The sequence below is a fragment of the Caretta caretta genome, chromosome 3 (assembly GCF_965140235.1).
Source record: "Caretta caretta isolate rCarCar2 chromosome 3, rCarCar1.hap1, whole genome shotgun sequence".
In the NCBI taxonomy this organism is placed as follows: Eukaryota; Metazoa; Chordata; order Testudines; family Cheloniidae; genus Caretta; species Caretta caretta.
This window is the reverse complement of record NC_134208.1, coordinates 48432144-48456882: the sequence shown is the minus strand read 5'-3', so window position 1 is coordinate 48456882 and position 24739 is coordinate 48432144. Positions and strand designations below refer to the sequence as shown.

The following is a 24739-nucleotide window of genomic DNA, read 5'->3' as shown; positions in this document are numbered from 1 at the left end:
GATGGGATAAAATCTTACTGTTCTATTCTGTTGCTTCTGTCCTGTTGCCTCAGTCTTTTGGGGAAATCTGCTAATACTAACAGCTCCCACCTAAGAAAGTACTGGCAGCTGGAGCATCATGCTAGTGTAGTGAAATCCATGCCTGCATTTAGGGATGGAAGAATTCAAGACTATACAACCTTTAAATGAAAGCGCCTCACACCCCTGCATATTGGAACAGGAGGGTCCCATGATCAAAAAGTATTTTGTTGTCAAATAACTACTCAGTAGTCTTTCTGTTGGTAAATGGTTTAATGATTAATTAGATTTTACAGGACCTACCGCAAGTGGTCATGACTCTTAAGTGCACCTCAATCCCTTTAGTGGAACCTTGAGAATGGAAGGCCAAAGTCTTTGTTCTGGGGAGTGATCTTCCTGATAATATTACTAAGAACAGAAGGAGACATGCTGATTTTACTGTAGAGGAGACCTGATATTTTGCATACAAAAAGCTTTAACTTGACTTGGCCTAACCAAATATTTTGTATTAAAATGAGATATTGCAAGAACATTTGTACACAAAAATACTGCTGTTATATATAGTGCCACTTAAATTAGTTAATGTATCTGTCTCAAAGATTGTTCCTCTGTTCTAACATTACTGGAGTGTTTATTTATAAATATTAATAAAATCAGCCATGCGGAACCTTTTGCAGTGCTATGTTATTTTAATGAAAACTCTTTTTTTCCTTTTTCCTTCCCCAGATGAACGGGACAAAGTACAAAAGAAAACCTTCACAAAATGGATAAATCAACACCTCATGAAGGTCAGTTTATGTTTCTGTCATACCAGTGACATGGAATATTACCTTGGGTGAATGTGGGTTTTACTAAACATTTGAAATGAGACTGCAGCAGTGTTGCTGTGGAATAAATAACTTGAGAGAGGAAGATTCCGAGGTTTTGGGGGGTAATAGAGAAAATGAAGTATCACTGTTGTTAACTTTTTTGGTCCTAGCAAATGCATTTGCCCTAAGTGCTAGAGAATCTCAGATGGCAGGGTGATTTATTTGAGTGTCTATGTATGAAATTAAAATGATTCAGTTTTCTTTGGAGAAGGAACTAAATTGGTTAATTTGTGAGGAGGGAAGTGACCTTGAACTTTATGAATTCGGACCACTCGAGGGGCATCAATGTGCTGTTCACTAGAAATAAATGCTTTCTAAAGATTAAAATATTTTTCCAGCAGCTTTCTTGTGGATGGCAGTGAACTTAGCCCCAGGGATAGCACATATCATTTTAGCAACATATGCAGCTTTTAGTCAACGGAGAGTTGAAGGCTGTGAGTTCACCTTCACAGTGTTGCCCTTTAGCTCTAAATTCAATCCGCTGTTTCATTGCCAACCGTCTAGCCCAGACATTTCTTTGGAGGAACAGATTGTGTGGTTGTTTCATGTAACTTTTTTTGCTTTTAGTGTATGGCAAAGGTTGAATTCATGTGTGAGTCACATTAAATTAAAATGCGTCTGCAAACTGTCAGAACTAAGGTTTAATTAGTGTAATATTGAAACACCATTGCAAAGGTTTGCTTATGTTCACATTTTGTGAAATATGTCGTCTAAATTTTTCTGGCTTATTTAATCATTTTGTCATCTCTCTTTGCTGTGGCTGCACTGAGGGTACTGGTGGAGTATTCGACACTTTCTGCCACAGAATTGGAAGTGTGTTACCAATCTTTGCAATCGATGCCCTTTATATTTTTTCACTTGGGCTCCCCGAGTTTTTAGAAGATGTAACTGAAACCAAACCTGCTGGTGAATCTGAACACGTGAAACTCTGAATCCTAATCGAGATCTGTCAAGGTTCCTCCCCCACTCTGAACTCTAGGGTACAGATGTGGGGACCTGCATGAAAAACCTCCTAAGCTTATCTTTGCCAGCTTAGGTCAAAACTTCCCCAAGGTACAAAATATTCCCCCCGTTGTCCTGGGCCTGGCCGCTACCACCACCAAACTAATACTGGTTACTGGGGAAGAGCTGTTTGGACGCATCTTTCCCCCCAAAATACTTCCCAAAACCCTGCACCCCACTTCCTGGACAAGGTTTGGTAAAAAGCCTCACCAATTTGCCTAGGTGACTACAGACCCAGACCCTTGGATCTTAAGAACAATGAACAATCCTCCCAACACTTGCACCCCCCCTTTCCTGGGAAATGTTGGATAAAAAGCCTCACCAATTTGCATAGGTGACCACAGACCCAAACCCTTGGATCTGAGAACAATGAAAAAGCATTCAGTTTTTTACAAGAAGACTTTTAATAAAAAATAGAAGTAAATAGAAATAAAGAAATCCCCCCTGTAAAATCAGGATGGTAGATATCTTACAGGGTAATTAGATTCAAAAACATAGAGAACCCCTCTAGGCAAAACCTTAAGTTACAAAAAAGATACACAGACAGAAATAGTTATTCTATTCAGCACAATTCTTTTCTCAGCCATTTAAAGAAATCATAATCTAACACATACCTAGCTAGATTACTTACTAAAAGTTCTAAGACTCCATTCCTGGTCTATCCCCAGCAAAGACAGAATATAGACAGACACACAGACCCTTTGTTTCTCTCCCTCCTCCCAGCTTTTGAAAGTATCTTGTCTCCTCATTGGTCATTTTGGTCAGGTGCCAGCGAGGTTACCTTTAGCTTCTTAACCCTTTACAGGTGAGAGGAGCTTTCCCCTGGCCAGGAGGGATTTCAAAGGGGTTTACCCTTCCCTTTATATTTATGACAAGATCTGTTTTTTGTATCTTCTAAAAAAATTGAGCCACACAACCTCCCATTAAGTGAGCAACCTGGCAACTCAGTAGAGCCCAGACATCCACAATAAAATCTGATCAAAATCCTGTGGAACCCAATCTTTACTTCAAAGCAGATTTTTCTTCTAAGCTGTTCCGTAAGTCCTTCCTGGCACCATGACTCCCTCAGGAGCTGTTCTGTCATTAGCTTCCCCATTGCAGCTGTGCACTACCTCTTCCTGAGTAGGGTGGGATAGAAGTCATGAAGGCTGGTCATGCCAACAGTATATTGCGGCTGGATGGCCTCTTGTAGATGTGCTAGACTCCGAGGAAACATGCTCCGGATAGCAGCTGCTTCACGGCTCCCCGTTCACTCTGACACCTCAACCCCACAAATCCCCAAATGAGCATGTGTCCCTGCAAAGGGACTTCTGCCAGCTAATGAGAAGGGGCAGCATGCTGCAGAGTGGCTACTCCCCCTTTTGTGATGTTATTGTGTATGTGAATGTATAAGAAATGTGCCCATTGTCCCAGGGTCTCGGCAACCCCAACATACGTTAGTAACAGACTGCCAACCATTGGCAGCAAAAAGGCAATTCTCAGATTAACTGCCATTCATTTGTCCCTACAATTTTAGATAATTGCTGCCTTGTTTCAGAGGCTGTTAATCTTTTTCGATACTAGAGATGCATTTTAAAGATATGGTTTTAATTTTGTGTGTGGGGTGGGGGAGGAGAGAGTTTGTATCTGGGGTCTCTTCAAGAGTGTCCTTTAATACAAAATTTAAAGTAATCTCTGTTTGTATTTACAATATCTAGTAAACAAATGTTTATCAGAAATTGTAATTAAATACATCCTACTATATCATTCTCTTTAAATGGGCCTTAAAGTTTAAGACCTCAAATTTGGAGTTTGTAAACATAAAATTTAAATAAATAAGGTTTTAGTCGAAGCTAATAAGGCTAGAAATAGTGGAAACAGTTTTTCTTTCTTTAGCTGAACATTCACTTGCAGAGCTGTTACCGTTGTAGTACTTTTATGGGAAGAATAATGACTTGGAGATTTATAAACTACCTCTTGGAAAGATAAATTTGAAGTGATTTAGGCCCTGCTTCTGCAAAGGGATATGAATAAGCAGGCCCAATTAGTCCAATTGAGAGCCTTTGCGAGGTCAGTGGCCTTAGGCCATGATCTTGCAAACACTTCTGCAGGTGACAAACTGTATGCATGTGTGATTACAGCAAAAGACGCTTAATATACATAAATACAATATTTGCCTATATATTTTCTGTTCACCTGAACTTTCTGACATCATCTCCTTCATAACTCAGGTGATATATTGATCAAATTTATCAAAGTTCTGTTTTTACTCCAGTATTTCTAAAGGCAAGTGCTTGCATGCAGATATAAAAATAAAGAGTGACATAAAACATTCTCTTAGGACAGCACAGACCCAAGAACATGTTTAGGAAATCTTTTGTGTGAAGGAAATGCAGCTAAATGTACTGGCAGCGTACGTGGATATACCTTGAGTGAAATCATAGAATCATGGTGAAGAAATGTTGCCTCACTAGTCTTAGAATCATAGAGTATCAGGGCGGGAAGGGACCCCAGGAGGTCATCTAGTCCCACCCCCTGCTCAAAGCGGGACCAATCCCCAACTAAATCATCCCAGCCAGGGCTTTGTCAAGCCTGACCTTAAAAACCTCTAAGGTAGGAGATTCCACCACCTCTTTCGGTAACACATTCCAGTGTTTCACCACCCTCCGAGTGAAAAAGTTTTTCCTAACATCCAACCTAAACCTCTCCCACTGCAACTTGAGACCATTACTCCTCGTTCTGTCATCTGCTACCACTGAGAACAGTCTAGAACCATCCTCTCTGGAACCACCTCTCAGGTAGCTGAAAGCAGCTATCAAATCCCCCCTCATTCTTCTCTTCCACAGACTAAACAATCCCAGTTCCCTCAGCCTCTCCTCATAAGTCATGTGTTCCAGTCCCCTAATCATTTTGGTTGCCCTCCGCTGGATGTTTTCCAGTTTTTCCACATCCTTCTTGTAGTGTGGGGACCCAAACTGGACACAGTACTCCAGATGAGGCCTCACCAATGCTGAATAGAGGGGAACGATCACGTCCCTTGATCTGCTGGCAGTACTCCTACTTATATAGCCCAAAATGCCGTTAGCCTTCTTGGCAACAAGGGCACAAGTCAAGAGAGCTGTACCTGCTTATGCATTATGGGCGAGTTTGACCCATAGTTTCTAGCTTTGTTATCCTGGATTCAGTACAACATACTTGCATATATACCTTCCATAATCTGTTGCAGAAGGTAGCTATATACTTTATCTATTGCCATATCTGGCCCCTAATTCAAACTGAAAAGAAAAGATGAAGAGAGGCCAAGAGAAGCATTTGAATGTGATAGTGGTATGGAATCCTGACGATAAGTGAGGGGATTTGCCACACCTTTCTTCATCTCCTCCTTTCCCCTTCTTCTTGCTGCTTCCTTTCTTCCTTCTTTTCCCTTCTCCTCTGCTCACTTATTGCCATGCTATCCTCCTCCTCCTTTCTCCCCAGGAGAAATTAACCAGAATGTTCTTAGTGGAATGTCACACTTTTACCTGCTCAGTGTACATCCCAAACAGATTCACTAAGAGTAAGTCAAAAGTGTGATCCTCACACTAGCATCAAAATCCTGTTATCTGTCATCCAATGGAAATCCCTTAAAATTTGGTAGGACTCTAAGGAGAGGGTGGGAATCACTGTCCCTTTCATTATGTCCAGGTATGTAAAATCTTGGCACTTAGGCCTGGATTCAAAACACCTAAGGACACGCTGAACTTTAAGTCTGAGGGCTTGTCCACATGGAGGCTTAAGGCAGGTCTACACTATTGCTTAAATCAATCTAACGTACATCGCTCAGGTGTGTGAAAAAGACACCCCCATGAGCGACGCAAGTTACAGCGGCCTAAGCACTGTCCACACCAGTGCTATGTTGGCAGGAGACACTACGTTGGCAGAGCTGCATCAGTCTTCACCAGACACACACACATCGGTGCAGCTGCGCCAATGTAGCACTTCTAGTGTAGACCTGCCGATTAGTGTGTGGCAAGCTAGGATGTGAATGTAAAGTGCCGTAGCTTGCCACACAGCAGCAGCGTCCACATGGTGACTTACTGCTTGGTGTGCTAGTCAGCTGTAAATATACCCCCAGGCTTGCTCTGTACTGTCTGCATATGGACACGTTCTGAGAGTAATCCCATCCCTATTCAGCAGAAAACCTAGGCATGTGCTTAAAATTAAGCATGTGGTTAAATGCTTTGCTGAGCTAGGGACATAGTTATTACCAAGGTAGGCACCTTAGAAATTCCTGAGATAGTTTAGATTTAGGTTCCTAAATAAAATAATTATATTAATTGCAAATGTAAAGTAAACTTTTCAGAACATTGACATATTTCACAGTTACTAGAGCCAAAGGGATCGCCATACAGTATTTTGTAATGCTGACATTCCTTTCGTTTCAGTTCATTATCAATCTGATAGAGGTGATTAGAATACTGTTTAAAAACTAATGGTGGGGCTTTGTTTAAATATTATTTTTTAAACTGTTGACATACATTCTGAAGAAGTGAAGACTTGGACTTTATACTCAACTAATACCATGGAATATATTTCTTTAACAAAACTCACATTATTTGTTAGTTGTTCAGAGGAGTATTCATTTTATCATAGAATCATAGAATATCAGGGTTGGAAGGGACCTCAGGTGGTCATCTAGTCCAACCCCCTGCTCAAAGCAGGACCAATCCCCAATTAAATCATCCCAGCCAGGGCTTTGTCAAGCCTGACCTTAAAAACTTCTAAGGAAGGAGATTCTACCACCTCCCTAGGTAACGCATTCCAGTGTTTCACCACCCTCCTAGTGAAAAAGATTTTCCTAATATCCAACCTAAACCTCCCCCACTGTAACTTGAGACCATTACTCCTTGTCCTGTCCTCTTCCACCACTGAGAATAGTCTAGAACCATCCTCTCTGGAACTACCTCTCAGGTAGTTGAAAGCAGCTATCAAATCCCCCCTCATTCTTCTCTTCTGCAGACTAAACAATCCCAGTTCCCTCAGCCTCTCCTCATAAGTCATGTGTTCCAGACCCCTAATCATTTTTGTTGCCCTTTGCTGGACTCTCTCCAATTTTTCCACATCCTTCTTGTAGTGTGGGGCCCCAAACTGGACACAGTACTCCAGATGAGGCCTCACCAATGTCGAATAGAGGGGAACGATCACGTCCCTTGATCTGCTCGCTATGCCCCTACTTATACATCCCAAAATGCCATTGGCCTTCTTGGCAACAAGGGCACACTGCTGACTCATATCCAGCTTCTCGTCCACTGTCACCCCTAGGTCCTTTTCCGCAGAACTGCTGCCTAGCCATTCGGCCCCTAGTCTGTAGCTGTGCATAGGGTTCTTCCATCCTAAGTGCAGGACCCTGCACATATCCTTATTGAACCTCATCAGATTTCTTTTGGCCCAATCCTCCAATTTGTCTAGGTCCCTCTGTATCCTATCCCTGCCCTCCAGCATATCTACCACTCCTCCCAGTTTAGTATCATCCGCAAATTTGCTGAGAGTGCAATCCACACCATCCTCCAGATCATTTATGAAGATATTGAACAAAACCGGCCCCAGGACCGACCCCTGGGGCACTCTACTTGACACCGGCTGCCAACTAGACATGGAGCCATTGATCACTACCCGTTGAGCCCAACAATCTAGCCAACTTTCTACCCACCTTACAGTGCATTCATCCAGCCCATACTTCTTTAACTTGCTGACAAGAATACTGTGGGAGACCGTGTCAAAAGCTTTGCTAAAGTCAAGAAACAATACATCCACTGCTTTCCCTTCATCCACAGAACCAGTAATCTCATCATAGAAGGTGATTAGATTAGTCAGGCATGACCTTCCCTTGGTGAATTCATGCTGACTGTTCCTGATCACTTTCCTCTCATGTAAGTGCTTCAGGATTGATTCTTTGAGGACCTGCTCCATGATTTTTCCGGGGACTGAGGTGAGGCTGACTGGCCTGTAGTTCCCAGGATCCTCTTTCTTCCCTTTTTTAAAGATTGGCACTACATTAGCCTTTTTCCAGTCATCCGGGACTTCCCCCGTTCGCCACGAGTTTTCAAAGATAATGGCCAATGGCTCTGCAATCACAGCCGCCAATTCCTTTTGCACTCTCGGATGCAACTCGTCTGGCCCCATGGACTTGTGCATGTCCAGCTTTTCTAAATAGTCCCTAACCACCTCTTTCTCCACAAAGGGCTGGCCATCTATTCCCCATGTTGTGATGCCCAGCACAGCAGTCTGGGAGCTGACCTTGTTCGTGAAGACAGAGGCAAAAAAAGCATTGAGTACATTAGCTTTTTCCACATCTTCTGTCACTAGGTTGCCTCCCTCATTCATTAAGGGGCCCACACTTTCCTTGGCTTTCTTCTTGTTGCCAACATACCTGAAGAAACCCTTCTTGTTACTCTTGACATCTCTCGCTAGCTGCAGCTCCAGGTGCGATTTGGCCCTCCTGATTTCATTCTTACATGCCCGAGCAATATTTTTATACTCTTCCCTGGTCATATGTCCAACCTTCCACTTCTTGTAAGCTTCTTTTTTATGTTTATGATCCGCTAGGATTTCACCGTTAAGCCAAGCTGGTCGCCTGCCATATTTACTATTCTTTCGACACATCGGGATGGTTTGTCCCTGTAACCTCAACAGGGATTCCTTGAAGTACAGCCAGCTCTCCTGGACTCCTTTCCCCTTCATGTTAGTCCCCCAGGGGATCCTACCCATCCGTTCCCTGAGGGAGTTATGCAATAACAGCCACAGTTATTGACATTTGGATGAAGGTCTTGAGCTTTTACTACTTGAAACATTTTTGTGGTGTAGCAGGTGTTTTGTCTTTTCTACAGGAATGAATAGTACATGGAATCACATTACTTTTCTATAGTGAATAGTCAACAACTGATACGCCAAAGTGGCTAAATTTGTCGGACTCAGAGGTTTCCTTCTCAGACATCTGTAAAAATGGCTCTAGACATCTGGGGTGAGAGTCAATGTACTTTGGAGCCAAAGACTGTTTCCTGAGTTTAGTGAGAGTTGGCTCTGAGGCCCCTGATGTCTCAGGGCACAGGGAAGAATTAAAAAAATAGGTGATATGACAGGCTTGAAATGAGAAGGACGGGGAAAAGAAAAAAATGAGTAGGTAGGGGCAGAGAGTAGGATTAAAGGAAGGAGTAAATGCATGAGAGAATAAGACCACTTTGTCTCCCCCTCTTCTCTCTCTTTCTGTATCTCCTTTCTGAAACACATATTTAAAAAAAATTCTGCAGCAACACGCACCTGCCCCCCAAGAATAAATGTGTTATTTTTAAATAAGGTGCTCCCGGGTTTCAGCATCAGAAATAATGACCCAAGTATCGAAAAAGAGGGCTTTAGTGCTAGATAACAAAGAGCAATTAGACAAATATTTTCAGAGGTCCTTAATTTCAAAGCAAACACAAACATATAGCACTTGAACGCCAAAATATCCTCTCCAAAAAACAAAAACCAGAGAAATGAAACACATTTCAGTCTTACCATTTCTACTAGGCGAGGAGGTTGTAGAGCACCTCTTTACAATCCTTGAAGAAGCAGGGTGGGACCCCTACTTCAGCAGAACACTTGGGATGGGAACTGTCTACCACCTGGCTAGAACACCACATCCCCAAGTATTGCTACCATGTGACCAGAACACAGGCTATCATTGACAGTAGTCACTTGTTAGGTGCACACACAGTAGAGTGAATTATGCTTTATGTCCCCCCTGGATTCTCCATGGATTGTGCCCCAACCAACAGGATCCTGGACATACTAGCTACCGTCCCTGAACAGATGTGATAGAAATTGTCCCGCAAATCACTATTTTAGGTCTTAGTGACAGTCAGGTGTACCTGTTGCACAATATACTTATAATACTTGTTTTGTGATTGTTTTTCATAATTATAAAAAATCTACAATTCCACAAAACACCATCATTGTATCATACCAGAAGAAAGAAAGAAGTGCTTTGTAGATTGTAGTGGCAGTCTGTAGTGCTGCAAAGATTGAATGAATAATAGAAATGTGACTCTTTTGGTTCCTAATACCCCTAATATAGCACATGGATTGTACCAGAGCACTTGGATTAATGACTTCATGGAATGTGTTGGTGGACATTTAGCTTCATAGCTTCGAATACGATGTAAACATTTCCTTGCTGAAAGTTTGCATTGCAAGTACACTGCAGCTTATCGAAATGGATAACATTGGTCAGCAGTATTTTCTTTTTAATAGCTTCATTTTGAAAATTCCAAATAAATACAAACGTTCACTTTTTGGCTTTGCAAATATTTATATTGTACTTATTTTAACGGGTGGGGTTTTCCAACACACTCAGTGTTGGTCTTACTCTGAGGACCATGTTTCAAAAACTCCATCTCATAGCTCTTCATCTTCTAAATATGTTTTATAAAATCAAGTTTTAATTTTGTGTGTGAGGAAAAAACGGATACGAAAGACTTCTGGCTATGCAACAGGAAGAGAAAGCTACCCTAACTGAGCAGAGAAGGATTCTTCTCAGCTGGTGTTGCAGCGGTGTTGGGGGTGTGGCCTGAGCATGCTGTGCTCTTGTGACCCCTGTCAGCATAATGGCCTTGTCAAGGTTCCTTCCCCACTCTGAACTCTAGGGTACAGATGTGGGGACCTGCATGAAACCTTCCTAAGCTTATTTTTACCAGCTTAGGTTAAAACTTCCCCAAGGTACAATTATTTTACCTTTTGCACTTGTACTTTATCGCTGCCACCACCAAACGTCTAACAGATATATAACCGGGAAAGAGCCTGTTTGGAAACGTCTTTCCCCCCAAACCTCCTTTCCTGGGGAAGGTTTGATAAAAATCCTCACCAATTTGCATAGGTGAACACAGACCCAAACCCTTGGATCTTAAGAACAATGAAAAAGCAATCAGATTCTTAAAAGAAGAATTTTAATAGAAAAAAAAGTAAAAGAATCACCTCTGTAAAATCAGGATGGTAAATACCTTACAGGGTAATTAGATTCAAAACATAGAGAATCCCTCTAGGCAAAACTTTAAGTTACAAAAAGACACAAAAACTGGAATCTGTATTCCATTCAGCACAGCTTATTTCCTCAGCCATTTAAAGAAAACAGAATCTAACGCATATCTAGCTAGATTACTTACTAAGTTCTAGGACTCCATTCCTGTTCAGTTCCCGGCAAAAGCATCACACAGACAGAGAGAGAGGCTTTGTTTTTCCCTCCCCCCAGCTTTTGAAAGTATCTTGTCTCCTCATTGGTCATTTTGGTCAGGTGCCAGTGAGTTTATCCTAGCTTCTTAACCCTTTACAGATTAAAGGGTTTTTCCTCTGGCCAGGAGGGATTTTAAAGGTGTTTACCCTTCCCTTTATATTTATGACAGGCCTCTTGAGGACTGTTACAAATTGGCATAGTTCATAGCACTCCCAGGGCTGCTATAAACTATGCTTGGTATAAGACCAGTTGAAAACTGATCTAAGGAACAGATAGCCCACATATAGCTCTTTGTGCCTATCCCCTCCAGCTCTGCTCCCCATTTATTTACAGGGTATAGCTGAGAATTCAGCTTTTTTTTTAGTCCTTTCCAATGTTTGAATAGTTCAGCAGGACCTACTGGCCTCTAGGCAGATGGAGAAAAGTTTTAGTTTCTCTGCATTAACTTATCTATTACGTGGTTGGGCTTCACTTCAGAAATCTTGTCTGGCTGGAATTATTCCCTTTGAGTGCCATCTTCTCCCAAAAGAATGTAAGAATAAAGTCCTGAGCAAATTTGTCATCAGCTGTTATTGGTTTAAGGCATGTTTGCCTTGCTCTTTCTTTCTTTTCCCTGCAAATTTGCAGGCTGGTCTCAGAGTAGAGCACCACATTGTGTATCCTAGTTATTCAATAGTCTGTCACTCAAAGTAAAATCAATAGCATCTCCATTTTGTTTCACAGAATGCATGTCTGTTTGAGACGCAGATGGAGAGCAACCTCAGAACTTTATTGCAGGTTGATGGATCTTCAGCATTTTAGAAAATATTAAGGAGGATGATTGGATAATTGTGAGGCATTCCTATAGAATGCCAGGGGCTGATTCAGAGTGTGAGATTATACAGAATTGCAGAGGCCTGCAAATTATAACACACATCCGTAACATCTGCCTACACACCAAATAAATAAAAATTATGCAGTCAATCAGAGGTTAATTTTATCATCTTTAATGTATGCAAACTCAATTAGGAATTGGGATTAAGATGGAGTGACTGAAGGAGAGATGTTAGCTAGCCTTATAAAATGTGTTAAATAAATGTATATTTCTACAGTGTGCAACACTTTTGCTCCATTTGAGTGTCTTATGACCCTTGTTACTGTTTTCTTTAATAACTATTTTTATGTAGGTGCTCAGTTGCTTGAATGAATTAGAATTGAATTAATGTATATTCGATGCACAAGCATATCATGTAATTGATTAAAATCAGATGGGACAGAACCTTCAGCACAAATAATATTTTTCACCTGATTGTTGGCTGTGTGCTTAGCTGCTGTGTGGAAGGTTCCTAGGTAGCAGTTAGCCTGGTGTCTTTGCTCTGTAATGTCAGTTTCTTTGAACATAAAATGTACCCATTACATGGATATGTGATTATAGAATCATGTCAGTAACTTCCTTATAACCCAAGGTTCTCCCTTTTAATTCTAGTAAGTGTAAAAAATAAAATACTTGGCCAAGTGAAGAAGTACAGCAATACTTTGAAAAGGAATGTAAATTCTTCTCCACCAAAAATACCTAAAGACTTCTGTAGAAGCTTTGAAAGATTTCCCTACCCGACGTAATATTGACACCAAGGGCTAAATGAAGCTCGATGGCTGTACACGAAGGAAGAATTTGGCCTTCAGTGTTCATTCACTGGATTACTTGTCTGTCTATACCTCCTTTTTCCATTCTGTGATCTCAGCTAATTAACCTGCGTTTGATTTTGACAAGTATCAGCACTCCCTGCGAGTGACCATGGACCAATAAGAAGGTCATATTATTCACATCTAGGTGAAAAGTGAGAAATTTGGAAAGTTACATTATGTTATAAACAAGAATGTTTGTTTCAGTGGGTACAGTAATTATACTCCTACTGGGAGTTAAATTAACCATTTTGAAATATTAGTTAATTGTTTCTTATTTTCTCAGCACTAATATACTTATCTATAGCAGGCTAAGATATTAATTTATTAATTCATTCTCTTTTCTATGCATTTATTATTTGCAATTAAGACTTGGTTAGCATGGAACTTGATTAAAATTTAATTATTTACCTTCTGTGGTTTTAACAGATAAGATATAATTGTACCATCTGCAATTAAGTGTTGGTTTTTTAATTAATTGTTAAATTATTTATTGAGTTATACTTTATCTATACACTTCTGATCTATGCAAATGTAGCTACTCATTTATTTATTAGTTTAGAAATGTACTGTCTTGATCCTGCTCCCACTGGAGCCAATGTGAACTGTGCCACTGGTGCCGTTGGGAGTAGTATAGGTTGTTATATTAGTACTCTGTAAAAAGTGACATCGAACATCTAACATTTCCCATACCACAGTATTTTACACCGCAGCTATATTTCCTAGACTTAGAGGGCCCGTTTTTGTTCTCAGTTACCGACTGTAGAAGTGAGCATAGGGGAAGAATGGGGCTCAGTATTAAACACATTTATAACCCATGGAGAAGTAAATATTGAATTTTTAAGAGTGCCCACTGTGACTTTAATTTTCCTGATATCTGCTGGGAGAGCACTACAGCGGTGCATAGATAATCCAGGAAGTTTTTGGAAAGCGTAGGGGACAATTTCCTGGTGCAAGTGCTAGAGGAGCCAACTAGGGGGGGAGCTTTTCTTGACCTGCTGCTCACAAACCGGGAAGAAATAGTGGGGGAAGCAAAAGTGGATGGGAATCTGGGAGGCAGTGACCATGAGTTGGTTGAGTTCAGGATCCTGACACAGGGAAGAAAGGTAAGCAGTAGGATGCGGACCCTGGACTTCAGGAAAGCAGACTTTGACTCCCTCAGGGAACGGTTGGGTAGGATCCCCTGGGGGGGACTAACATGAAGGGGAAAGGAGTCCAGGAGAGCTGGCTGTATTTCAAGGAATCCCTGTTGAGGTTACAGGGACAAACCATCCCGATGTGTCGAAAGAATAGTAAATATGGCAGGCGACCAGCTTGGCTTAACTGTGAAATCCTAGCGGATCTTAAACATAAAAAAGAAGCTTACAGGAAGTGGAAGGTTGGACATATGACCAGGGAAGAGTATAAAAATATTGCTCGGGCATGTAGGAATGAAATCAGGAGGGCCAAATCGCACCTGGAGCTGCAGCTAGCGAGAGATGTCAAGAGTAACAAGAAGGGTTTCTTCAGGTATGTTGGCAACAAGAAGAAAGCCAAGGAAAGTGTGGGCCCCTTAATGAATGAGGGAGGCAACCTAGTGACAGAAGATGTGGAAAAAGCTAATGTACTCAATGCTTTTTTTGCCTCTGTCTTCACGAACAAGGTCAGCTCCCAGACTGCTGCGCTGGGCATCACAACATGGGGAATAGATGGCCAGCCCTTTGTGGAGAAAGAGGTGGTTAGGGACTATTTAGAAAAGCTGGACATGCACAAGTCCATGGGGCCAGACGAGTTGCATCCGAGAGTGCAAAAGGAATTGGCGGCTGTGATTGCAGAGCCATTGGCCATTATCTTTGAAAACTCGTGGCGAACGGGGGAAGTCCCGGATGACTGGAAAAAGGCTAATGTAGTGCCAATCTTTAAAAAAGGGAAGAAAGAGGATCCTGGGAACTACAGGCCAGTCAGCCTCACCTCAGTCCCCGGAAAAATCATGGAGCAGGTCCTCAAGGAATCAATTCTGAAGCACTTAGGGGAGAGGAAAGTGATCAGGAACAGTCAGCATGGATTCACCAAGGGAAGGTCATGCCTGACTAATCTAATCGCCTTCTATGATGAGATTACTGGTTCTGTGGATGAAGGGAAAGCAGTGGATGTATTGTTTCTTGACTTTAGCAAAGCTTTTGACACGGTCTCCCACAGTATTCTTGTCAGCAAGTTAAAGAAGTATGGGCTGGATGAATAATAAGAATAATAATGTGGGTAGAAAGTTAGCTAGATTGTTGGGCTCAACGGGTAGTGATCAATGGCTCCATGTCTAGTTGGCAGCCGGTGTCAAGTGGAGTGCCCCAGGGGTTCGGTCCTGGGGCCGGTTTTGTTCAATATCTTCATAAATGATCTGGAGGATGGTTTGGATTGCACTCTCAGCAAATTTGCGGATGATACTAAACTGGGAGGAGTGGTAGATACGCTGGAGGGCAGGGATAGGATACAGAGGGACCTAGACAAATTGGAGGATTGGGCCAAAAGAAATCTGATGAGGTTCAATAAGGATATGTGCAGGGTCCTGCACTTAGGATGGAAGAACCCTATGCACAGCTACAGACTAGGGACCGAATGGCTAGGCAGCAGTTCTGCGGAAAAGGACCTAGGGGTGACAGTGGACGAGAAGCTGGATATGAGTCAGCAGTGTGCCCTTGTTGCCAAGAAGGCCAATGGCATTTTGGGATGTATAAGTAGGGGCATAGCGAGCAGATCGAGGGACGTGATCGTTCCCCTCTATTCGACATTGGTGAGGCCTCATCTGGAGTACTGTGTCCAGTTTGGGGCCCCACACTACAAGAATGATGTGGATAAATTGGAGAGAGTCCAGCGAAGGGCAGCAAAAATGATTAGGGGTCTGGAACACATGACTTATGAGGAGAGGCTGAGGGAACTGGGATTGTTTAGTCTGCAGAAGAGAAGAATGAGGGGGGATTTGATAGCTGCTTTCAACTACCTGAGAGGTAGTTCCAGAGAGGATGGTTCTAGACTATTCTCAGTGGTGGAAGAGGACAGGACAAGGAGTAATGGTCTCAAGTTACAGTGGGGGAGGTTTAGGTTGGATATTAGGAAAATCTTTTTCACTAGGAGGGTGGTAAAACACTGGAATGCGTTACCTAGGGAGGTGGTAGAATCTCCTTCCTTAGAAGTTTTTAAGGTCAGGCTTGACCAATCCCTGGCTGGGATGATTTAATTGGGGATTGGTCCTGCTTTGAGCAGGGGGTTGGACTAGATGACCACCTGAGGTCCCTTCCAACCCTGATATTCTATGATTTTATTACTTGAATATCTAATCACTTATGTCAATGTATAGCTTCATTATGGGTTGGCTTTACAGAATAAGAATCTCAGTTTAAAGAAAGACAAATAATATTGGAAATCTAGCTTCTAATTTCTAGCTAATTTCCCAAGAAAAACTACTATTTAAGTCAAGTGCTTTAACCAGAATAAAGTCTTATCTGTTGACCTCATATTGTACCTGTGTAGACCTCAACAAAGTTACATGTTGTTTAGCTTTTCAAAAATGAGGCATGGTTACAGTATTCAGCCATTTTCTAATTTCACAGTTGCTTTTTCATGCTGTGTGAATACCACTAAAAAAGTAAATGCCCTAGCTATTGTGCTGCATATTCCAGGGGCACGTTCCTGCATTTCTTACATACATACACACACACCTCTTGTGGAAGGAAGGAAAGTTTTGGGTACGCAAGGAATGCAGTATCAGGCCCTATATATGGGAAATATTGTGTTCAAGTCAGTGCGGTATTTGCTTTCTTCTTAATGGTGTCCAGTCTAGCCATGTAATAATATTTGCCTTACGTCCTTTAAAGTTCTCATAACGTTTAGCTTTTGATAGGAGTCCATTAACATTCCAGTTTAGTAATTTAAACAATTCGTTTCCAATTAGTTACGCTATTATAGGCCCCATCCAGCAGTCCTCCTCTGGCAAAACAGTTTTCAAACATTGAATTCTCATAGTTCCTCTCTGCAAAGATAGTTTGTAAGACTTACATTAGTAATTTTGTTAACACTAGTTAAGTCATCCTCTTTAGTGATCTTCAGTCCCACGATTTCTCTTAGAATGTCCTAGAGGACCAGAACAACAGGCTGGGCTGTAATATGAAACCTGCTGATGTTTGCATAGGTGTTAGAACTAGTGTGGGTGTGCGGGGGGGAGGGGTGCTGCAGCACCCCCTGCCTGGAAGTGGATTCCATTATGTACATGGTTTACAGTTTGGTTCAATGGCTCTCAGCACCCCCATTATACAAACTGTTCCAGGACCCCTGAATGTTTGGTTGACATTCTTTATTAATCTATTTATATGTCCCTTTTTTCTGCCCTTGTGACTAACACACATTTTAAAAGGGGCAAAATAAATGTCACAGTTCTATCTTTGAACCTGATGGCATCCCACACTTCACTTATCTTCATAATCAATATGCTGCAGGTAATCATTAAACGAGCAAGTGAAAAGATGTACACGTGAAGTGTATACTGACAGCTTTATAATCCAAATGTGAGATAAAGTGGGGGATTTTTAACAGTAGCTTTATAAACAGATATGCAGCTGAGTATCTGAAAAAGGGACTATGAAGTGAGAATCAGGCAATGGGGGTGCACCTGCTGGGAAGAAAATGTTGCACCTTGTAAGCATTAGTGATGTGAGTTGGGAGCACTGGTAGAATTGCACAAAGTCACCAAGTGTACATGCCCTGGCATACTTCCTCCATGCCTCATGTTCAATCAGAACTATTTGTAAAGTAGATGCTGTTTTGGTGAAGTCTGCTGGTACCAGAGCTGGTGGGATGCTTCTATCTCACACCGAAATTAATATTGTAACACTTTGGTCTATGGATTTTTATCCATTGCATTTATTTATTTCAGTTAATAAAAATATACCAGAATAAAACATACTCTATGGGAATCAAGACTTTCACACTTCTGATAGCATTACTATTCTTTACAGATTGTGGGGCAGGGAATGTGTCTTACTCTGTGTTTGGAAACTGCCTTGCACATGTTAGGTTCTACTGTAGTATATGTAATAATTAATAATCTTATGAGAGTTTCTATAAATACATACTCAACAAAGAGTCCTTTGGTTCTGCATAGCCTTCATTAAGCGCTAAGGGGAGGGGAGTATTTTTACTGAATAAGGCCCCAGTCCCACAATTGGATCCATATGGGCAGACCCCATTGAGTTCAATGGAGTCCACACAGGCAGATGTCTGCTCATATGTGGAATCCTACTGAATTCAGTGCGGTTCTTCCCAGGGAATGAGGCCCACTCTCATAGATCTGATTATTCCAGGGCCTGTAAAATTATTAGTATTTATATTGAGGAAAAAATGTGATGGTATGTGACTTGTCTGACTCACCAAAGTCGAGGCTAGCTCAGAATCTCTCTCCCTTGCACTTTAGGTCTGGGATCCTTCCACCACCTTTAAAAACAAAAACAAAAAACCACAACCCCCAAAACCTGCATATGAGATACAGGAAACAATTGCTAATTGATTCAGTTAAAGGGCTACCACTATCTTAAAAATCATACTTCTTTCTATATTTTTACCTACTCTTGTTACAGACAACTTCTAGGATTACTGTAGCTGAAAGAGATGAGAAAAATATTTTCCCCTATTTTTTTTCACGTTGCTTGCTTTGTGCATTTTGTGTACAGTTAATTTCACATTAGCATCATATAGTCTTTTAGTTAATTTTCCCTACATCAGTGGTTCTCAAACTTTTTTTTCGCGAACCACTTGAAAATTGCTGAGGGTCTCGGTGGACCACTTAATGATCTTTCCAAATGTTGTTTGTACCATTCGCTAACTATTGTAAAGCGCTTTGGTTAAAAGCGTTATATAAAAAACCTTAATAATGAACTTTTTTTGTTCTACAAATAAAAGCACACAACTCATATTTTAATATCAGTAGTCTTACCTTTCCAATTTGATGGATGTTCCCTCTCTCCCCCACTGCAGCAGCCCCCAAACTGGGGCTGGGAGGGAGTGGGGTCTGTCCCCGACCACAGCAGCCACAGAGCTGAGGCTGGGAAGGAGGGCCGTCTCTCCCCGGCAGCTGCAGCCCTGGAGCTGGGGAACATCACCTCTTTCTCTGGCCGCCGCAGCCCAGCACGTCCCAAATTCCTCCCACCCCCTCTTCTCACCCCACTGCCCCCTCCCACCTACCCCCTATTCCCCCCAAGGCCACCACAGCACCTTACGTGTACGTCTTCTCCAGGGTCCAGGCACCTAATTAGTGGAGCCAGCCTGCGCGGCTCCACTAAATTAGGTGGGTGGCCCTTCATTTTCTAGTGTGCGGCTGCCCAGGTGTGCACCTTAGAGGGAACTATCCACGGACCACCTGAATGGAGCTCGTGGACTACAGTTTGAGAACCTCTGCCCTACATTAATGGGTCTTTCACACAGGATGAGGGGAGAGAAAAATATTTTTAAATACTGGAAAATGTGATTGTGCTATTGTCAGAAGTTGGCAGTGGGATTCAGAGGCATGTGTAGTAATTGAAACTTCTTTTACCTGATTTTTAAATAGATTAGGTTGCAAATTGAATATGTAAGCAGTATTACATGATTTTATCTAAGCAATGGATAGTGTCTGTAAAGATAATTGGCATGGATTTTTGAGCAACAGTGCTTGTTAACTAACTTGAATTCCTAGAATGTATTATTATTATTATGCTATATTTTAAAAAGACTTTTGCTAATTTACAACATCAAAGCATATGTGCTAAGGTGAAGAATTGCAGAAAAAAGTTGGAAGAGATTGTTGTGTAAAACCTAAAAACAAAGCATTAATAACTGCAGCTTGTCCAGCAAGTCAAGGATGACAAATGGAGTATTTCAGTGGTTGGTTTTGGGAACATTATTATGATAGTTTTAAGTTATTTGGCTGACAATAAATAACTAATGCAAACTGTGCTAACCACTTACATAATGGTCCTGTTTAGCCTGCCGTGGTTCCCAGGATTTCCAGGTGCTGATTTTGACCTACTAATCTCTGTGTAGTTTGAGTCCACCTCTCCCCCTCAAGTACCAGGGCAGTTGAAATCAACTGAGCAGCTTGCAGTCTTTAAATAGAATGGGGTTTGAGAAAGCATTTTCAATTAGTAGACTTTGACTCTGGAACTCGCTGTCTTGACTGGTTCAACAGAACCGGAATTCGTTGATCTTTCAAGCTCTCTGCGTAAAAAAGGTTTAAGATATGTGAATTAGATGGATCTGAGGCTCTTTTTTCTGTAGGTGAGCTAGGGAATTGGAATAGCTGTCTTTTTGACATGCAGCCAGCTGGTAAAGCTTTTGCTTTGTTTAATTATTACGTTTCAGATATCATACGTGTACTAAGGCCCTTATTCAGCATGGTCCTTGTACACGGTCATATATAAGTTCCATTGACTACTCATATGCCAAATGTGATGTGTATGCTTAAATTCTTTTGCTGATTTGGGGCCTCTGAGAATATCTGATCTCATTTAATAAATCTAAATAAATGTAAGAACAAGATTTGCTAACAGCATCAATGTTGGAAATAGAGCAAGGGTGTATTTACCTTAAGGCACAAAGATTTGTATGTTTTGTATGAAGGACTTTGTAAGAGAGATGCAGAATAATGGAGAAAATGCAACATAATAAGATTGGAGGCAACAATCTTAAATAGAGAGAACAACAGAAATGGAGTAGTCTGGCAGTAAAGTGATGTGCAAGGGATGTAGAGGTTACTGTAAAAAGGAAAAATCTTGAGCTATCCATGCAAGACTACTGTGATGGATTGACGGGGGGAAGAATGTAAATCCACTGTTGCAGATGTACAAGACATTGGGTAGGTGAATGTAAATTGGGGCAACTAGGATCATACCTGTCTTATAGACTTCGTTATGAAGAAAGGTCGAAGACATTGAATTTGCACTCATTGTAGAGGAGAATATTTTAAAGATACTTAGTAAAAGTATTTGGAATTACGGAGGGATTTTGTGAAGTGGAATGAGATTAATTGTTCATGCTGTTGAGGAGTTCAAGGGACAGAGTCAAATAGCTAGGAAATTACTCTTAAATATGGAATTAAGGCAGAATGATTTTCACTCCCTATGTATTTTAAATACTCACTAGGGACTAGGTTACCAACTCAGTCTAGGACAGACAAATAATGCAAGTGAGTTTAAAGAGACACTGTCAAGGCCACCAGGTCTAAAATTGGACTGATCAAGTTTAGCTCGCCAGCATGTAGGCATACAGAAAAAAAGGTGAGCATGTGTGCCCTTTGTGCTGTCTCCTTTGCCCTACCTGTCTGTCCTGTTCTTGTGAACAGATTGGAAGAGCAGGATTTGTGTATATTTCAACACCTTTATTGCATGTAAGATCAGAACACAGTCAAAGAGTGGAGAAACAGCGCCATCTATACCAGTTTCCACAGTATGCATCCGATGAAGTGAGCTGTAGCTCACGAAAGCTTATGCTCAAATAAATTGGTTAGTCTCTAAGGTGCCACAAGTACTCCTTTTCTTTTTGCGAATACAGACTAACATGGCTGTTACTTTGAAATCTATACCAATGTGCACTTATCACATTCACTCAGACACCTGCAATGGTGGAGAAATCCAGAGCCTGGGTTTACTGTTCTGGGAGTGCACCCAGCAGTTTAACTATGCTGCGGGAAAGGTTTAGATTAGGAATGAGTAAAAACAAAATGTAGTTTTAAAAATAATGTAAATTTGGAGCCTGTCAATCCTGACTGTATCCCTTGTAAGAGAAATGTTGATGGTTGGAAAAAGGGATTCTCTCTGGCACAGCTTCAGTATGGTAATGGAAAATGGCAAGGATCTTAGATGTGCTAAAATTCTATTGGAATGTAAACTAGATGGATCAAACAGCGCTACTGTATAATGAACTGTACTTATGTACATCACCTAGAAAAGTCTGGGCAAACCATATAGTAGATAGGCAGCAATCAGGCCTTGTCTAGCAAACTAGTTATGCAGGAGTATGTTGGCAAGTGTGATATTCCCACAATTACATGCTGAATTTAAAGCTAGGATCCTGTTACAGCTGGCAAGCAGCTTTTTGAAAAAAATCAGATAAATCATGCCTTATGTCCTGGCATGATAAGCCTTGTTTGTATAAAAGATCAAGGAGATTACTTGGGTCTGAATCTTCCTTTTCTAAATCCATGTAAAATAGATTTATCTGTAGACTTGTAACTAACGTCTCTACTGGTCCTTGATTGTCAATGTTCAAGAAATATGACTCTCTGCAGTAGCGGCATTCAGTTCTTTGGCTTCTGGTCCAGTATTTAAATAATTTGGTTCCACTGTTTTAAAAATTTCCTTTGAACTTAGTGAATTCAATTTTCATAGAGGATTGTCACAGCCAATTTCATAGCATTACCATACCTGGTCTCCTTTAATATGTAAAATAATTTCTTTCTAGTCTGGAGGGATGGTTTGATCTCCGTTTTCACTGGGTTTCCTCGCTGATCCTGAAATGATTCAGGATACTAAGTTTGTTGGCAATGTCGGATTGAGTGATTTATCTTTCTCCCACATAAATATATCAAAGAAATGCTCTTTAATTGCCTGTTATGCTGCTGGCGTCTTTGGCTTTTTGACTGCACTCTGTTGCTTGTGGCGGCATAAGAAGGGACATATATATATATATATGTTTCTTTTTGGTTCTTCCTTGTTAGTGATATTAACAGTAATAATAAATTTTGTGTTTAGTTGCTCTTTGTTGGAAATAGGTTTAAGGACATACACTTTCCGGTTTCAGAGTAGCAGCCGTGTTATTATGTATCCGCAAAAAGAAGAGGAGGACTTGTGGCACCTTAGAGACTAACCAAGTTATTTGAGCATAAGCTTTCGTGAGCTACAGCTCACTTCATCGGATGCATGCAGTAGAAAATACTGTGTGTATGGTAACACCCATTGTTTCATGTTCTTTGTGTATATAAAATCTCCCCACTACACTTTCCGGGAAGTTGTGGAATGAGGGAATCCCAACATGATGTTAGGAGCTTTCTGCAAAGGCCACACAAGTTTCTCATCAGAGAGACTTGGCTGTTGGTGACATTTTAAATTGAATGGTGTAATTATAGTAGCCTTTGTAAGTGTCCATGTGAGCCTTATCTCAGAGAAGCTGTAGCTGAAAGGTGGATGACTTCAGTATGTTGCCTGTAACTACTGTTCTGAGTACTGCACATAGGGCCTGATCCAAATCCCATTGAAATGAATGGGAGTCTTTCCAGTGACTTAAATTTACTGTGGATTAGAGCCTTAAAAATTAAGTTTAAATCTGTTGTAAATCTAACAGTGAGAGGGCAATAATTGGTCTGATCTAGCTGAAGTCACTGAACTTCAGTGGATGTAGGTTTGGACTCAAAAATCAGTGCCAGTTAAGTGTTCACATTTTTTTCCAAACCAACCCCTTATGGTTCTAACTTCTTGAGTTCTAATCTAATTTGCCTTTGGCAAAGTGGGAAAACATTTTGAAACCATATTGTGCACTTAGTTAACTTTGCTTCCAGATCTGTTGCTTGTAAAGAATCCCAGGTCATCTAGTCTCAAAAACCACCTCAACTACTTTTTTAGCCAGATATTTCCACTGCATAATTCAGATTCTTTCAGGAAACGTGTTTTTATTTTAAATCTACATTTTTATTTTTAGTTTCAATTCACTGTTTTCTCCTTTAACCTACCACATTCACTCCATAAACAATGCCAAGAGGTATTTGAAATATCTGTGAGACATATGGCAGTACTCTGGAAAAGGTGGTTTATTTTGCAAGATTACATTTTTTCTCTCTCAGAAAGAGCCACCTGAGTGATCATTTGGTTTACATGGCAAGTACTGAATATTTGTTATATCATTATCGTAAATTAATTTTCCAGATAGATTCAAATTGCCTGTGGGTTTGCATAGATAATTTAAATCAAACCACTCTTCACATTAAAAAAATGCAAATACATACCGGATTTCAGCCTACTGTTTTTTAATAACTGGGTTTTGATGTAGTTGCTGTGTCATGTACATTCTTTATGTATCAGGTACAAGAATAAGCTATAGAACACAAGCTAGAACTATGCACCTATTTATTTTCAGCAGTTTTGGGAATTGTATTTGTCTGTCCTCTTCTGGTGACTCAGTTCATGACGTGTGCTTTGCATGCTTTAGTTCTGACGGAAATAAATTTTATTTGCATCTTGCAAAGTGCTCTTCTTCTTTGCCTTGGCTGCTGTCTAATACATACTTTGGATTGCCACTTTCTGGTAAAAGAATAATATGGTTTCAGTTCTTACGAATGATCATGTGTTCGCGACTGTGGCACCGGAGGAGGAAGCCCTCTGTGTCTTAGAGAGCTTTCAGCATAGCACAAGAAGACTAGAGTTCCACAATCTAAGAGCAGTCAAAGTACAGCAATTGAAACTAAAAAAAGAAAGGGAAAATGAAGTACATAGATTTTAGGTGAGTTCCCTTATAGACCACACAGTATGTTTGTGGTAGAACTGAAACAAGAACCTTCTGATACACAGTCCCTTTTTTCTCACCATTAGACCACACTGTCTCTTTGTGCTTTGTATAGTTCTGCATTTTGACGATGGGTGAGAAGGCGGCTCAGGCTTTGTGTAAGTTGGGCACAGGTGAGACAAATCCACAGGAAATAAGAAATGAAAGAAGAAATAGGAGACAGTAAAAGATTAAACAGGCTTGTGTTGGGGGAGAGGGACTGGAATAATACCCCCCGGTCCCTCAAAGCCACAGATATACTCTGTTAAGTGAAAAAGAGCAAGTGGTTGAGGTGAAGAATTAACATCAGTATGTTCTGGTCCCACTATTAGCCCACTTATAAACTGGGCAGCCCTGTGACTCTGCAGAGTACTGCTGAAGGGAGTGTGTATGATATGCTGGTGCCCCTGACTTTTTATGTTTCGTTCCTCTC

General features: G+C 41.0%; 1 protein-coding gene across 16 annotated transcripts in view; it reads left to right on the top strand.

Annotated features, from left to right (window-relative positions):
• The window catches only part of DST (dystonin), a 485843-nt gene that overhangs the window by 178896 nt on the left and 282208 nt on the right, over positions 1-24739 (top strand). For all 16 annotated transcript variants that reach the window (XM_048845229.2, XM_075126480.1, XM_048845239.2 and 13 more), the window contains one exon: positions 745-806. In XM_048845229.2, the coding sequence (XP_048701186.2) occupies positions 745-806 (62 nt within the window). The remainder of the gene's footprint in view (positions 1-744; positions 807-24739) is intronic.